At 39.4% G+C, this 17,359-nt stretch overlaps 1 protein-coding gene across 3 annotated transcripts in view; it reads left to right on the forward strand.

Moving 5' to 3' along the window:
* The window catches only part of LEKR1 (leucine, glutamate and lysine rich 1), a 64,106-nt gene extending 47,006 nt beyond the window's left edge, over window positions 1-17,100 (forward strand). For all 3 annotated transcript variants that reach the window (XM_064457867.1, XM_064457870.1, XM_064457869.1), the window contains 7 exons: window positions 2,327-2,408; window positions 4,140-4,217; window positions 4,490-4,693; window positions 6,231-6,324; window positions 11,654-11,806; window positions 12,831-13,130; window positions 15,881-17,100. In XM_064457867.1, the coding sequence (XP_064313937.1) occupies window positions 2,327-2,408; window positions 4,140-4,217; window positions 4,490-4,693; window positions 6,231-6,324; window positions 11,654-11,806; window positions 12,831-13,130; window positions 15,881-16,294 (1,325 nt within the window). In that variant the 3' untranslated portion in view covers window positions 16,295-17,100. The remainder of the gene's footprint in view (window positions 1-2,326; window positions 2,409-4,139; window positions 4,218-4,489; window positions 4,694-6,230; window positions 6,325-11,653; window positions 11,807-12,830; window positions 13,131-15,880) is intronic.
* The last annotated feature ends 259 nt before the right edge of the window (window positions 17,101-17,359 follow it).

Here is a 17,359-nt window from a genome sequence, read left to right on the forward strand (position 1 = left end):
CGCTTCTGTCAGTCAGGGCTTGTAATGAGCATGTTCTGTGAATCCATTCTCATTTATTAAAAGGCTTTTTTCCTTGAATATCTACTTACACTCATCTGCTTGCTCATTTAATTATGTGGACTCTGACTGGTGTGAATCAGAGCAGAAGCTGTTTCAGTGTTAAAAGATCAGTGATGTGGCAATGTCTCTAAACAATTACGAAAATGGCTGAGCAGGACTGCATTAGTGGTTTTGTGTCCGAGATGTATGAACGCGATGGCAATGGTATGTTATACAAAAATGTATTTTATCTGTTTTGCTGGCTGTGGCAGGTGATATACAAGGTGCTTCTATAATTAACTTCTACTGACTTTTGCAGGGGCGTGGTCAAGCCCAAAGAAATTTTAACTTTCTCTTAAAAAAGCTCTTTATAAATGCTGGTAGTTTGGGAATGTATCTGACAAGTAGTGTGTACTTTACATTATATCCTTCTCTCCCTGATTTTTATTTTTGTTGTAGTCTGAGATAATGAACAGCTTTCCTTTTCCCTTTATTGAAAATATGGGAATCTTTCATGTAGTAGGATTTAGCAAGATAAGAGGTGATGTGGGGTATTGCTGGCAGGAAATCACACTCTGGGATTATCCATCATCATGATAGTTGCTGGGAATGACTGAAATAGGCACGTTGGAAAAGTTACAAAAATTCAGTGAATTCTGATGTCAGAAATTATAAATGTAAGAATGGGAATCACAGTTAGATTTGGCTTCTTGGAGGATATATCAGAGGCCTTTGAAGATGGAGAGGTTGGGCTCTCTTTGTAGCTGTTCACCTTCAGAGAGGAAGTCAGCACATCTAGCTTGCTGTTGCACTTCGAGGGGAAATCTTTTTTCTTCCACTTCGAGATTTGTGGCAATGTTCTATCGTACATTTTTTACCATGTGGTTTATGATGCTGCCTTTTCTGTAGAGACAACTTTGATTTCTGGTCATTCTTATATTTTCTTGAAAGCCAGCTCTCCTTGTTCATGAGCTTACTTAGATATGTTCATTAAGATGAGAATCTGATTAAGGTATGTGCTATTATGTCAGTTTACAGGGCTTCAAATCTTGTAGTTATGACTATGCTTAGGATTTCTCTGTAAAAAATGGCCACACACAAAACTAGATGAGGTTTCTTGATATATAACTGTTTGAGAAGGTTGAGAAGTTTGAGTTATTTGTATGTTCTTTGAGATAAAATGGTCTAATACGTGTCACTAAGGGATTTTAAGCTTTTAAAATTAGTTTGCACCTGTAGGCAAGCAAGCAGTTTTAGGTGCAAATGGTGAGAATGTTTGTTCTGTTCTCACCGGCCTGTATTTTTGCAAGGCACGTGCTTGTTACCTGCCTGCAACGAAAGGCCTGGGTGCTGTGCTGCGAGTGCACGCTGACGGCCGTCTCTCCTGCAAAGCCATGTTTGAAGAGCCCCTACTTACTCAGACGGTTGAAAGCTAATAAATCGAAAGTGTTACATTGTCTGCTGGGAGCAAATTTGTCGCTTCTTCATTTACATGAGACTGTGTAGAAGGAGCGATATTTAACAGTTCTGTTATCTTTGCTCAGTATTTGCTTTGGAAACTTTTTTTTTCCCCCAAGTGGAAAAAAAAAAAAGATAATGAAACTAATTGTACAGATGAATAGAACTGGGATAGGTACTGGAAAAAAGGCAATGGCTGGTTGAAACTGGTAGGTGATGTGTTTTGAAAGATAACATTTAGCTAAGAGAGTCTAAGACAAAATGTAGAGTACCAGTAAGTCATTGTCAATGTTTTAAATGAAGTAGCATTAGCAGGTTATTTTCAGGTCTGCCTTCCTACATGCTGTGCTCTCAGCATTATGTACAAACTGCATGATTTAAAGCATTTCATATTTACATTTAGTTGAATTTGATGTTTCCTGGTAGGATGAAAAAACCCGAACAAACAAAAGACCAGCTTCTTGCTATAAAGCCAGTCCCTGCTAGTATATGAATAGAAATTGGAAGGCTGTTCTGAAGTGTACAGTGGCGCAAGAGCATTCCAGCCTTTTCAGTAAAAGTACTTTGTTATTCCTAAGATAATATAAACAACTGGCTTATACTGTTGGTAAGCAGTGAGAAATCAATTCAAATATTACAAAACATAAACCTGTGCTTTTCACAGGTGGCCATTTTGCGTTGTTCAGAGGCAGCGCTGTGACGTACTGCTTTGCCTGTTTGAGGTGGGAGTGAGCAGCTACATGACTGAGTGGCAAATAAAACACGATATGTATAAAAGTGAATGATTTTAGTATAAATACAGACATGAAACCCATGTTTTTGTTTTCAGATTTAACAAATCAAGTAGAGACAATTGGACTGAAGCTGCAGAAAGTAACAGCCGAGATGGACCACTACAAAAAGCTGTTAATGTAAGATTTCAGTTTGCTTGATTGCTTTGCCACTGCGCACAGAGCTGTAACAGACCACGTTTTTTTCGGAGAGCGCTGCTTGTCATGATGATTTGAGGAGGTTATAACCAACTGAGAAAATATTTTCTCTTCCATATCAAATGGTCTGTATTTCTAACCACCTGACTGAGCATGTCAGTGGAAGCAGAGCTTTCTTCCTCCAGCTGTGTTTAATGATAGAGCAAAGAGGAGGGTTAAGTCAGCTCAGTCTGACACTTCACTTTACACACAACTGTAGGATAAATTTTGTGAAATCCATGTAACTTCCGGACTAAAAATGTATGTGAAAAGTAATATTTCACATCGTAGGTTTGGGATGGAGAGAAGGGCGCAATAAAACTAATCAGAAGCTTTAGTATTTAATCAGTGACTATGATTTCTTTTTTTATTCACACCCTCCAATGTAAATTTGCTGTGACTTTTCCCCATGCACCAGTATGTTACTGCGGTTTGTAATTTTACTGTGTTGTGCCTATGGTTTCAGGTAAGAGTAAGCAAAACTGAAATTAATAGAGCAAAAATAGAATGTCATCAAATACTTGTGAGACCTAACTGAAGCCCAATGACTGAAACGAGAGCACTCACACAGAGTGAAAAACTTGGCTTGCTCCATCTCCAGCCCACCCGAAAGGAGCGGAGCCCACAGCAGTACCTGCCCAGCCCCGGGCGCCGCACTGCTCTGCTCGGTCCCACTTTCAGACTTTCATGGGAGCTGTATCGGACACCCAAAATCGGGCCAGGCAACCTCCAGGGTCCCATCCAGATGCAGTGGTGCTTGGTGGGACCTGTGTCGTCACCTCTAAAAGCTGTAGGATCCAGGATCTGAATGCTTTCCTGTATTCAAAATCCTCGTTGCTTGCATATAGCGTAGAAAATCATTCAGAAACAGCAGCACTTTATAATTCACTTTATAACACTTTATAATTCAACACTGAAAATAAAAATTATAGTTTCAAATATTAAGCTCAAGAGTAAAGAACTAGTGCTGCCAATCTCGAGACCAGCTATCATCAGTCTTTTTGTGTGTTTTCCTGAAATTTAAACAAGGATTCATTCTTTTATGATGTGTACTTTCTGGTTTCAGTTCCTATATTCAGAGGGTCTGATCAGAACGAAGTTGCAAATATTTGGAATGCTTAGCAACAAAGTATTTTAATGATAATACAAGTATTGAGTATGAAAAAAGTATTTCATGAACACGGTTAAATAAACAGTGAAGGGTTTCCAAATGTAATATTAAAATTACAACGTAATATGGGTACAATTTAATAAAATAACATATTCTATATCTGTTTAAATGTAAATATGAAGCTTAACCATGGTTATTAATTGGTGAAATTATGACATAGTGACAAGAAACCTGTAAAGTTTCCAGCCCTCTTACCTACTAAATTGTTGTTTGTTCATTTTTAGTCAAATCTTACTTGATACTTACTTGCAAGATCTCACTCTCCTGTTCACAACATTAAACTACTTGTGGTCCAAGGCTAGGCTGAGATTACATTGGAAGTGTAACTTCCAATTACTTAAAAATGTTAGCTAGAACTAACAGAACTTTTTGTTGTCTGCCTTTTAACTAAAATAGAAAATGCAAGTTAGATAATACATCAATAAACCTGCTGTTCAGGTTACTGCAGTAATAAAGGCTATAATTTCTTTGCACAAATACAAGGATTTTTAATGTCTTCTTAGGGTGAAATCAACGGAACTTGATGTCTGTCAAAATGAACTGAAAAAAATGAAATATGAAAATGGAATTTCTGAGTCAAGGTAAATGCTGAAATTATATGTCATAGCATAGATTTCTGAGCAGTGAGAGCAAATAAATTAGTTTAGGACTTTAATGCAGCTTTTATACAATATTTTCTGGTTTTAGTTTCTATTTTTGTGTTCACGTCACTAGATTTAACTTCATAAAGGATATATAGCTTTTTGTCTAATATTTTGTTTCCCAGGTACAAATAATTTCTGTCTACTTAGTATCTGTGTGTAAATAAGAATATAGTAACTACGATGCTGATACTTTTTTATTTAATCTATAGACTTACAAAAGAGGTCAAGGAAAAGGAGGAATCTCTTCTAATTTGCCAGCAAGTATGCAAGCATCTACAGGAAGAGGTGGCTGAGAGAGAAAGGAAAGAAGAAGACCTAAAAAGAAGAACTGGTCGATCAGAAAGTGAGCTGGAAGCACTTAAAGCTCTTCTTAGACAAACAGAGGAAGAGGTGGTGATGTTGAAACAAGAAAGGTAATCAGAGCTGAGTCACCATGGGTGAATCCCCTGTGACTAGATCGTCTTTTTAGAAATCTGTTAAAAACAAAACATTCATCCTCTGCCAGATCCTCTCTCACTGTTACCTGAAGGACAGATAGATTCTGTGCCAGTCGGGATGTGGGAGGAGAGGCAGCAGAATGAGGAGTCTGGCTGTGGCACTGGGCAGACTGGGAGAGACCTGCTGGTCCCAGCTACATGTTCTGAACTTGCTGCCTTGCCTGTGTGCTCAGGACACTCCTGCCCTGTGACTTCCCTCCCTCATCTCCTGCTTTTAGGGCAAAACTCTAAAAGCCTTGGCAGCCCTGAGCTCATATCCTGAAATTTGGTAATTCGTTGGATGCATTTTTCAAATTACTGCAGTACAGACAAAACTTGAATGAAAAAGAAAAAAAAGAAAAAAGCCTATTAAAAAAAAAAAAAGAAAGAAAAAAAATCCTTGCCTTGCAGTCCAGGGATTCAGCTCAAGCTGAATCAAAACACCCATTTATTGCAGTTGTTTTAGCTGCTATTTGTTATGTGAAGCTTGTAGAGCAAAATCCCTGGAGAGTTTAAATTCTTGTAACTTACATTATTAGCAACTCAAACACTGTAACAATGCTGTAAATATTACAATATTCCAGGATACTGGATATGGTCTAGTATTGGTGAAGTATTTGGTGAAGTGTACGGACAACTTCCTGCCACTAAATTTTCAGTTACTGATAAATTAGCTTGTCTTTTATTGGCAAAATGGAAAGCGCTGTCCCCTACTTAAGACATGGCAGTACGTTATTGGTTTGATTTGTGGATAATGGAAAATACATTCAAAGAAGTGGCTTTTGGAGAAGATAAGCATTTATTGAGAGTGATGTACACTGAGAGGCATTAAGCTGTTTTCATATTGAAAGGGTTTGAATATTCCCTGTACTTTAGTACTTGGATGAAAAGATATTACATGTTAATTTAAGAATATTTCCCTTCTACTTAAGCCCCAGATACATGAGTTGTTCCAGGTGGTACATTGCTAATAATCTGAGTTACAAGAATTTAAATTCTCCAGGGCTTTTGCTCTACAAGCCTCACGTAACAAATTGTAACTCTAACAATAGAAAGCACTTGGTGGTTTTCATTCAAAGCCTATTACAATTTTTTAATTAATGATAGTAATATTCTGAGTTTATTAAATGCAACAATTTCTGCTTTGACTATAAGAGTTTTTCAGTGTTCCTCAAAACTTAAGAAATATTAAAAATATTTGAGGTTTAAATATGTGTGTGTGGAAGAGAGATCAACTGTAGTATTTTCTTTAAAACATAAAATTCATAAAACATGTGATGGCATTATGCAAATGCTAAGTAGTGATTACTGCTGTGCCTCCAGGCTCCAGGCAGGATTGCTGGGCTTATTGCGCAGAATACTAAACAAAGAGGAAAAGACGAGCCTTTGCCACAAAGGACTTAATTGCAAGAAAATGGCATACCACCAATCTGGGCAGAGCACATATTTACATATGAGTTTTTGTGGTTTCTAGGGAGTTAATGCTGATTTCTCATCAGAACAGAACAGAGCAGCTGCAGGAAACATTAAGACAGAAGATGCGGAATGAAGATAACTGGAGGGAGAAGGTAATACTGGATGTGCAGTTGGCACTCTTTCAATTTCTTCTTTATTTTTTTCAGTTGTAGTCAGCTGTCACGAATGAGTACAGCACGCCAGATACCTACCTCCTCAAGTGCAAACCTGTCAATAGGATTCTTTGTACAAGAGGTTTTAACGGGTGATCTTCCTACATGGGTTGGAACTAAATGCAGAAGCTATTTAGTATGAGCGTTTACAGACTTGGCAGACGTTCAGGTTTGATCTGGAGTTCCCAGGCTTCAGGGTATTTGCAAAGTGCCTGTGTTAAGAGTGCAGTCCCCTGAAAGCCTGGGTGTGAGGAGCAGGACTGAGCCCACTGAACCTCTGATCTTCCAAGGTCTGTGTGTTCCCCGCGTGCTCTGCAGGAGGGCGAGCAGCAGGAAAAGCCCAGTCTGACAGGCCATTGTCATACACAAGCTCCGAGGAGGTGAACGTACAGAGCCCACCATGTTCTGTGTGCAACAGTCCCGTTATAGACCCTGAACAGCAATTCTGCATGGGGGAGCGCATCAGTGCCTGGATTTGTTTCCTGACACATCTGGCAGAGAAGCATAGGAAAGCATATATTTAATATTGAAGTAGTTTCCCAAAGAAAACAAGGTTGTGCATTGTTAAATGCAGAGCCTTCCTGCTTGCAAGTTACGTGAACTGGAACTGAAGATAGCCATTTGTAAAACAAATCTATAAAATAAATAATAAGCAGATAAGCAAAAATGTCCTTTCCCCAGAAGACAGATATTTGCAAACCACAGCAGAGCTAACCAAACAAGCTGTTGTAGCTTAGTGATTCTGGAGCTATCAGGAATTTTTGAATAGCAAAAGGCAGCAGAGTTGTTAGCCATACAGCTGACAAGGTGGACGAGCGGTGTGTGGATACCCTGCCTGGTTCTTGTGGTAGCTATGAACACAGGACACGTGTTCATGCCATCCCTGTGACAATTCTGTCACTCATGGCAATAGGCAAGTGAAGAGGTAACATGATAGTTTTATCCTTTCCAAGTCCTCTGTGAACATGAAATTTATTGTTGTTTTGATATGAACCCATAGTTCCTGCTGGTGTCAGGACAAGTGTCCACATGTATGGAGAGGAAAATGACACCCCCAAATTAGCAGTGTCATCTGAAGGGCTTGGAACAAGCATTGCTTTCAGCCTGGTGGTTCATGGAAGCTTGTGAACCTGGGGTTTGGGGTACATGTGCCCCTCCAAGCAGTCTCCCTGCCGAGTGGTTGAGAGGGACCTTGTTCTGCCTGACCTGGCAGGCTCTGTGTGCCCACAGGCTGAGCAAACAGCTCAGTGGGAGATGGGTATCGACTTGGTGAGCGCACAGCTAATTACAGCATGGGAACCTCAGCAGAAGGTAGGTAGTGCTGGCTATCAGCTGCAGCGGGGGGCTAGGGAGGGGGCTAAGGAGCGCGGTGGGTAGGTGGAGGAGCGTGGTTAGACTGGGGAATTGGGAAAGGAGATGTGGTAGCAGAATGAAGGCATGTGGCTCGTCCATTCACTTGGGCTGGGGGTCCTCACCACAAAAAAGAGCTAAAGGAGATGCACAGTGAAAGTCCTGGAGCTAGAACAGCCCTTTAGGGTGTGAAAGACTTCTGCTCTTCCGGCTGACCTCTAGCATCACCAGTTCCTTTCAGGCAGTTGCATCTCTGCCAAATAGGCTTCTGCTGATGACTCTGCTGGGTTTTTTTGCTTGCATTCCCTTCAGATCAGAGCAGTATGAAAATAAAGACTTAAGTGAAACTTCCTGAGAAAATACTTCTGTATTTCATTTGAAAAGACTTGACACTCCTACAACTTGGCTCCTCCATGAAATGGCCCATCCTATGTTATTTTATTCATTGACTCTTACAAAAGCCTGCACAGCCACTTTGATACGCCTTCCCACCTAGGCTCTTCTGGTAATTCGGTGATAATCCCTTTTACTGTGAGGAGGTAGGGGAAGGTGCAAGATACACCTTCCATATATGCATGCTACTTTATACATGCCCATTTTCCTTTATTTAATGGTGTGAAGGAAAAAAGAAATTAAAGGCTACGGATGAGAAGGATGGTTGAAATACAGCCAGCAGGACACCCTGAATTCAATTCAGGGGGTAACTGGCTTAGTTGGGGAACAGAGTGGGAAAGAGATTAGGTGTAGTCCCAGTCCATGGATGTAGGGGGCAACATTATGAAAATAGCTCAGACGCAGGGCAGCACACCCAGCTGTGCACCCACCCCCAAAGCACCTCGCCGCAGCCATGCCAGCGCTCTACGCGTTGCACAGGTGTCTTCCACAAGCATAAACTCCTGCTAACGTGGGCTTTCCTGCTAGAAGGGTTTCCCACTGCTAGCTGCATCTCTAATGGGTATTATTACATTCTAGAGATAGGTTACAACTTGTTAGTCACCTTTTAGTATGTACTTGGGTCTGGGGTGTTCTGTGGAAAAATATTTTCAGCTGATTTAAAAAGCAAATGTGTATGCCCACTGTATGTGCTAATTGGATAGGTTTCTTAGCTAATTGCACAGCTCGTTGGAATGTGGCAATGCTACAGCTCCTTGTATATACTGGGCTTTGAGCAGCCTCGCTGCGTCAAGGTGATCTTGGGAACTGGGACCTTTGGCTCTGCTCTGCAGGGCAGATTGCTTTTTTCTTGTAGTTTTGGGTCATGCTGTGAAGTTCTGAGCTAGAGGCTCTAGCTGGGATTTGAGAGACCAGCTGCCAGTCTCTTCCAGTGGGATTTAGAAAGCTGTTTACCATAGCTTACAAACAACTGTGAGCATGTAAACTGTTCTAGTCTGCAACTTTTTCACATGAGCACAAAAAAACCCCAAACTGAATATAAGAAATTAAAAAAGAAAAATCTGTGAAGGAAAAATTGAAAATAATGTTAAACAATAACTGTGCCTTTTCTGATGTAAGCCTTGCATAATTGTTGGGTAAAACTACTGTCTTTTTCTTTTTTGGTTCAGAACGTGATAAAGTATCTGAAAGCTTTAGTCTCAGGAAAATTTTTGGACTACTAGCAATTAAGATCAGTTACATTTATTTTAAAACTTCTTAACCTCTCTGTCACAGGATATAATTTTACAATGAGGTCACACTGTCTGCATAATCACAATGTATTGTTCAACCTGACAGTAAAAGAAGATAAAGACTGCTACTAGTAAGAGAGAGCAATTACAGCTTTGGTATCACAGCTGTTAAAATCCAGTGAACGGCAAGTGCTCTAAAAGTGTTCTCATCAGACAAAAGAATCAGAAATGTGACAAAGTGACAAAGTTATCTTTTTCTTGGGTCAGTGTGCCATTGCAGAAGTATAAAGTGTTCCCGTTTTCTATTTAAAATACACATAAACCTTAAATTGTTTTAATGGGAAAAAAATCTCTTTTACAAAAGATTTTAAGATTGATGTAAAAATTTGTTTTATGGATTTTTTAATATTAATTAATGAAGGGCATGTAAGTGGTTTTAAAGCAATTAGTAGCCGTTATGCTTTCTTTGAAGATCAGATGCCATTTTATTTCCTGTTCTCATTATCAGGTATATTAGCTTCAAGAGTTAAACGTGAAAAATGCTTGTATAATCTTTAAAATGAGCTCAGTTTTTCATACTGCCTTTATTTTTTAGTCTTTGTAATCAAGTAGCTTCCAACATATGATCTGCTTCTATAATAATATGTAGAGTTAATAAATTTGTTTTTCTACATTTAGAATCCTAACTCCCGTATCTAATAATGTAGAAGATATATCAATAATAGCAACAACAACAAAAACAATGGTAACAACAACAATAATAATAGGCTATTTTGAGGATCGTACAAATACACCAGCTTTAAGCTAAACCTTAGTGGGGGATTTGTGCCTATTTCATGCCCAGAATCGGGTATATTTTGATTTTAAAAAATAATGAAAGTATTTCCAGTTTGTCTTTTCCCCAGAAAGAGTTAGGGGGATTTGTTATACTTTTGCTCATAATTAGTGTGTGAAATTAGATAATTATAATTAAGCTTATTCTGGGCTTCTATGCTTCTAATAATTTTAAGTAATTAGGATAGTGTCGTGCATGTTTAATGTGCCTTTCATATTCTTTCAGTATGCTACAATTAAGTCCATTATAATTCAGCCTGCAGAAATATAATATTAGCATACTAGTTTAGGAAAAATATTTTTCAAATATTGCATCCTTCAGTATTTCCTCCAAAATCCAGGCTTTTACTTTCAGGAAATTACGGTTGAATTTTTAAACATGAATTTGTAATATTAAATATGTGAGAACCCTAAGGACTGGGATATTTTGTCCAGAATTTGCAACTCTCACTTTCTTTTCTCCACATTTTGTCCAGAGCTTGTCCCACACACATACTCTCAGTGCAGTGTTGTCTGGACCCTAAAATGAGCTGGAGCTGCTCCTTGCTGTGCTCGAGCCGTGGAGCCTTGCTGCTCCCTCCAACCTCAACGTGGCGATGGGGCCAGCACGGCGGCCGCGTGCCGATGGCACCGGGTGATGCTTGGAAAGGCATCCCGCTGACGCCTTGCTTGGAGGTTCTGCGGAGGTTCCTCTATGCTCCTTCCCCTAGATTTCTGGTATTTACAATAGATTTAGGGGAGGGGGGGACATGTCATGAAATAGGTACGCGGTACTAACATGCACGGCACTTCTAAATTGCAAGATAGCATGTGTGGAGTACGTGTCATCTGAGTGTGGTCCCTGGGAGCAGACAAACATTTTATATGGTAAGTTGCTATTCGGTGTCGAGGCCGAGTGGCAGAGCATGAATAAAAAATTATTTTATAAGGAAGAGTTAACATCTTTATATTTTAATATTGAGTTTATAGCCTATTTTTAGCACAGTAGATGTAATTTACTGTGAGATATATCATTTTGCTGCATTTGAAAATAAAAAAAGAGCTGAGTTTTACCTCCAGAGCAAATGCTTCCAGCAAAACAATCACCTATTTTAAGAACCTGCTATGGATTTTGTAATTTAGTGTTTTCATAGTGATTTAACGTGAAGTTCAGCTGCCTAAATTTAGGCATCTAGCGCCGCTTGAGACACCATGGGGCTTGTGAGACATCTTCCTGGGGCTGCTGGGTGTGACTCAACCCTGATGCTCTGCAGAGCAGGAGCCGTCCGTGCTGCCACAAGCCAGCGGGAAGTGGGAGCTTTCCCTCGCCAGGCTCCAACGGTTGCAACCATCTTGTGGTTGTTCAATGTGCAAAATCTCAGTCTGCCAAATTTCACATCGCCTCATTTATGGCAATGTGGAATGTGAAAAATATTTTAAGGTAAGTTGCTACATATTGTTAAAAAACACTTGTTCCCTAGATGGAAATTGATCTGGCTAAAGGTGAAGCACGACACAAAGAAGCAATTCTTAAAGTCAAGGAAGAAGCTAGAGCGGAACTAGACATTGAAAGACAAAAACAGCAAGAACTAATCACAAAATATCAGAGAGAGCACGAAGAGCTCCAGAAGAAGGTGTGTAACACTCAGAAGAAAAGGTTTGTGGCAGTAGATAATGTAAACTTCGGAGAGAGAAGTGCACGAGAAACAGTACATGAAGGAAGATAAACTTCTTTATGTGTAGTCCTGTATCTAGATAATACAGTATTTTTTCCCAGTCTTAGTATATGGCATGTGGTTGGTTTGTGTTTTTTTTTAATGGAACAGACTAAAAAGTAACTGTTCTAGTTAAAGCTAAATGGTGTGGAAGTTCTTTCTTTTCTCACATTTTCTGTACCCAGAGTTCATCTAAGTCGATAGACTGTAGTTGTTAATCATTTTTAAACTGACATCATCATTTTTTAAAAGCTTTGGACTGTTTCAGATTATGACATGTTGTCACAAAACCATCCACACCTTTTTTTCCTTTTACAAATTAATTCAGCACCGATGGGGTAAGGTCTAGTGGCCAGTTAACTGCTCTCTTGTCTGTACTGGTGGCTGCATCGCACACAGCTGGATATTCCCAGCTACCCAGGCCTACAGTTTTTGAAGTTTTATACAGAAATCAAAAATTGTACCTACAACCTTAGTTTTCAACAGATTTGACACATTTATTGAGAATTCTGGAAAAATCAAATATATTTGTTGAAATTATATTGTTATTTAATAATTGTTACATTACACAGTGTTTTGAAGAGCTGGAAATTGCAGCTTGACTTGGTTCACTTTACAAATATTTGACTGTGGTTTTAAAACCCTGAAGAAATACTGGCTTGCTGTAAAGAAGTTTTCACATTTTTGCCTCTATTTCTCTGTTTGATCTTGGACATACTAATTAATCTCTCTCTCTTCTGAGTGAGTTTTGATTAATTTACAGCTCTCCAATATCCTTTGAGGGTATTAGGTAAATTCAAAGCATTTTTTTATCTCTGAGGACATGTATGTTTGCATTTGTATTTTTTTTCCTGAAGTCAACATTTGTCTGATACTTAATTCCACATAGCTAAAGACATCCACTGAGTGTAAACTAATTCAATTTTTGTCTAATCTAATGCAGATACCAGGATTAATATCCAGTGCCACCAATAGCTTAAGGGTGGAGACAGAAATTCTTGAAAAGAAGCTACAAGATGCCCAGATCAAGCTTGCAGAGAAAGATGAAGATAAGGAAAAAGAAATTCAGAGCCTTAAAAGACTAATTACTGAACTTGAATTTCAGCTAGCGATGGAAAAGAAAAATAATGAATCAGTTCTGGATAACATGAGGAAAGAAATTAAACACAAGTCAGATGAACTGGAAAAATTAACCCAGGAGAGGACACAGCTGATTCACAATTTGAGTCAAGTTCAAGAGGAGGTAGGAACATGACCGAGGAAATGACTTGCTATTTTTACTTAGGGACATGTGATTTCTAAAATGATTCAAAGCATCTATATTTCAGACCCTGTTATGTACTGGTTAAAAAAACATTGAAATGAAAAGATTTATAAAACAAGCCCATCATAATTTCATAAATACAATGTACCACAAAATATGTGAAAATTTTAATTCAGCAATCACTTGAACTAGTGTTTTGTTTTAAAAATATATATATTTTTCAGGTCCTGCAAGACATTTATTTCTTAGTCTCTAGCCTCACATCATGCTACATAAACATGAGTAAACAGTAAGGCAGTCTTCGTGTTTTTAAAGTAGAAGACATGGACACCTCTCATTCTTTGAACAGGAGAGCAGCAATCATCCAGTAATCTTATTTATTTCGGAAATAATTTGTAAGAAAAAAGTTCATACTGTCACTAGGAACGAGAGTGGACACAGTCCAGTTCCGAATGGCTTCTGGGGCAGAGATCGCACCTTTTAATGTGGGAGTGTGTGTGTGTGTGTGTGCATCCTGCTGTGCTAACGGGGATGTATCCCCCCTCCCACCAGTAAATCCACTTTCTGTAACACAGGAATGCATAAAAAGTAATCAAAAGTGAAGAGAAATTTAACTGATGGATATTCTTACGACAAGCATTTGCTGAATGTTTGGAATATAATGGGAAGGGAGGAGAAAGCGCTGTACTGCTCTATGAGAAATGTTGAAAACAGTGAAGTCAGGGACTATAGATAAGATTAGACTGGAATGTCCAAAGTAATTAAGTGGCAGAAAAAAACTGGTAAACCATGAAAATAAAACTCTTCAAATGGATTAGGGCCTAGGGTTCATATTTATTTCTTCCTTGAAAAAGGTTCAGAAACACTGTGTTAGTGAAATTAGAATGATGTTGGCAGTCATTCTGTCCTGTACCTATGGAAAAGGCTCTTGGAAAGACATGCACTCTTCAAGTATTGGTCAGGAATTTCAGCAGAGTAAGGAACACACTGTTATCCTCAGTCATGAGATTCCACCAGCTCTGCTTATGGTCTTAGTTTCCCCCACTCTGAAGCAGAGTTCCTCCCCTAATATAATTATATTAGGAAATGGGGAGATGAGAGTGATTGAAAATTGAAACTGGTTTTAAGATAAACTTTGCACCAGGATACCTTCTCAGATTTGCAGGTAACGCTTCCTAAATAATTTGATGGACTATCAGTGACCATCTGAGTGGCAGGGAAAGTAACGTCTAACTGTCTTTCATTAAGATGTCTGCAGAGTTAGGTATTCAGACAATCAATTATTTTGAATATTTACATCTCTCCTACCTCTGCATGTAATTATGTGCCTTCTCCAACAGCTCCTTCGCTTGCAGTCGGCACAGAGGTTAGACAGCCTGAGCAGAACTTCCGTGTTTCTACTCTACATCCACTACAGATGCTTTGACTAAAGCAAAATTTTAAAATCTAAAAAAATCGGTCAACAAAGGATTTTTCATACCTCCATCATTTTTCAAGTTTTGACGGGAACACACAGGCAAAAATGTAATAGTTTTAGTAACATCTTCTTGGCTAAACAGAGCTTACCACCTTCCACTTTAATGGGAATACACTTCTGTACTCTGACTTTACTGACACCAGTATTTGCTCTTCAAAACATCAAAAAAGTGCTATTGAGATTATCTTTCCTACACATTTTCTACCCTGTATGTACCCACTGTCATAATCGCATAGAGAATTTCAAATACAAATGTTTGTCCTCACTTCAAGGTGATACGTGATCTGAGCCAGCATACAGCTCATACTTCTAGCTCTAAAGAGGTTTACATAGAAACGTTTGTGCCCGGGCAGCGAGGTTGTGCATGACTGAGAGTGTTCTCCGTTTGACTCAGTCGTCACTCTTTCTATTGGAGACTGCCTTGGTGGTTGCTTTCCGTCCATTCTCACGGCCCTCCTGGTGTCAGCAACAATTGCTTGCTTAGAAGAACAAAACATTGGTATCTTCTGCTTTATTAGTACTTTCAGTAGTTCTGACTTTCATGAATCAATTTAGTGATGTTGTCACTTGTGTTTTATTTACTTTTTTGTTTCAGCTGGAAACCAGGAAAAGTACCACCACAAATAACTTCTACGTAATATACTAACTTGGGGACTTCGGTCATACGGAGACAGTTTTCAGTTGCCTGCTCAAGGCCCAGTACCAGTCACTGCCCGCTTAGGTATCAGTAATCACAGTGCAAAGTTTGTGAAAAACACTAGCCTGAAAATCATTTATCCCAATTATTTGGGAAATAATAATCAATAAAGAATTCTGTCACAAAAAATCAACGCACAATTATTTAAACTACAGAGGAGGAGAACTTCTTGAACACCTTATCACAATGAAGTGGTGCAGTAATACTCAACCTCTGTCCGTGGCTTTTTCCATTCCAAGAGCAGCATTCCCAGTTTCCCCCTACTTGGAGGATGGGCAGGAGATCAGAAGTAACTTCTGATAACTTACCTCATATTTTCCACTGTCTCCTGAGGGAAGGAAGGGCATGTAAATGCTAATGTACTTTGAATGAAGTACATGTAATGTAAATGAAGTCCTTCGAGTGACTTTCAGAGAAACCATAATATGGGGAAGTATTGAAGGGTTTGTGTGCATCAGTACCCTCCAGCCACCCTTGCCTTAAGCCTGAGGGTTTAATAGGCAAACTTTTTGACTAATGGCATTTTGTAAAGCCAGTGTTTGTTTCTGTTTGCAGAACACTCTTCTCCAGGAAACAGTGCGCAGAGAGTGCGAGGAACGTTATGAGCTGACTGCAGCTTTGACTCAGGCCAGGGAACAAGTACTGGAACTAAAAAAGCTCAGTGGAAACTTCCCGTTATCGCCGTGTTCCCTGACTCAGGGCAGCCTAACCTCCTCTGCTGCCCTGCTCACTGATTATGGACAGAAAAGCCGCACGAGCCCCAGCGCTGGGAAGGAAATCAATCTCTCTGGACAGTTTAGTATTTCAAGAGCTGCTAAGGTACCCACTTCCAGTAAGCGTAACAGCAGCGGCAGTGTGGGCTTGCCAGCTCTAACCCCACTGCATCCTCCAAGAGGAAGGGCAGCTTCGCTGAATGAGCCCAGGAGCAGGATTGCTGCAGTTATAAGAAGACAACTGAGTCAGCTCTGACAGCTGACTACGCATATACAGCACATGGGAAACCATTCCAGTGCATCAAATGACCATCTACTTGTGGAACCCTGGGGCCAGATCTTAGCCAATCCATTTCATGCAGTTCTACAACTTAGAACTAAGTTAAACTTTTATATATTGTTGGTGCAATAATGTTTCTTTGCCCGTTGCGTACCAATGGAATTAAATGCTATCTACATTTCAAGATGAGAAAAGTAAAAAAGAAAAAATATTGTCTCCAAGAGGAGCACATCTTCAGTAGGTGTAATTAAAATAATTGCCAATTTCAAATACTGTTCTCCCTAACCACTTTGTTGGAATTTTCCTATTCTGTGTGTTCTCCCATGTAACTTAATTGCTCGTTTCTGGTGTAAAAATGCAATTTGTTCAGTTAGAATCAAAATTTTCCCATTACTTAATTCAGTAATGTTATATTTGCAAATAATTACGCTTAGGTCAGTGAGACTCATTAGTTATGGAGTATATATATCACTCAGCATGAAAATGTGGCAAATCCGTACACTCAGTAGACAAGCCATTGGCAGGGACATCGCTTCATCTGTGTGAGTCTTCAAGCTGTGCTAATTAACATGGAGTTGAAGACTTAATACATTTTTTCCAAAGGATTGTTGCCTCTTGAATTTCATCAGAAAAGTGTCTTTATGCGAAGCATGATTCTTAGCTTCAAAGTAGACATGCTGGAGTTCTCTGTAAAATTGTTACACAGGAGGATTAGTATTTTTATTTTACTGCTTCGTACATGGGACTGTGGTTTGTTCTGGAGCATAAAAAGCCCAGACAATCTTGTCTGTCTTTGTTGGTGTGCAGATGCCGCAGAAGTAGCTGCTCTTCAAACAAGGCAGGTCTGCTGTTGGGGCAGTTTGTCAGTGTGGATCACTGGGTGGACTACGTGAAACAACCAGGGGCAACACAGACATAGTCTGACATTTTACTTACCGTGTCACCATATACTCAAGATTTTTGGTCAGATAAGCCCAAACAGGGCCAGTTTGGTGATAGTAACAGGTTCTGGCAACAGCCCAGTGGTCATCAGGCAAGGAG

Source organism: Phalacrocorax carbo, chromosome 7, assembly GCF_963921805.1.
Source record: "Phalacrocorax carbo chromosome 7, bPhaCar2.1, whole genome shotgun sequence".
Classification (NCBI taxonomy): Eukaryota; Metazoa; Chordata; class Aves; order Suliformes; family Phalacrocoracidae; genus Phalacrocorax; species Phalacrocorax carbo.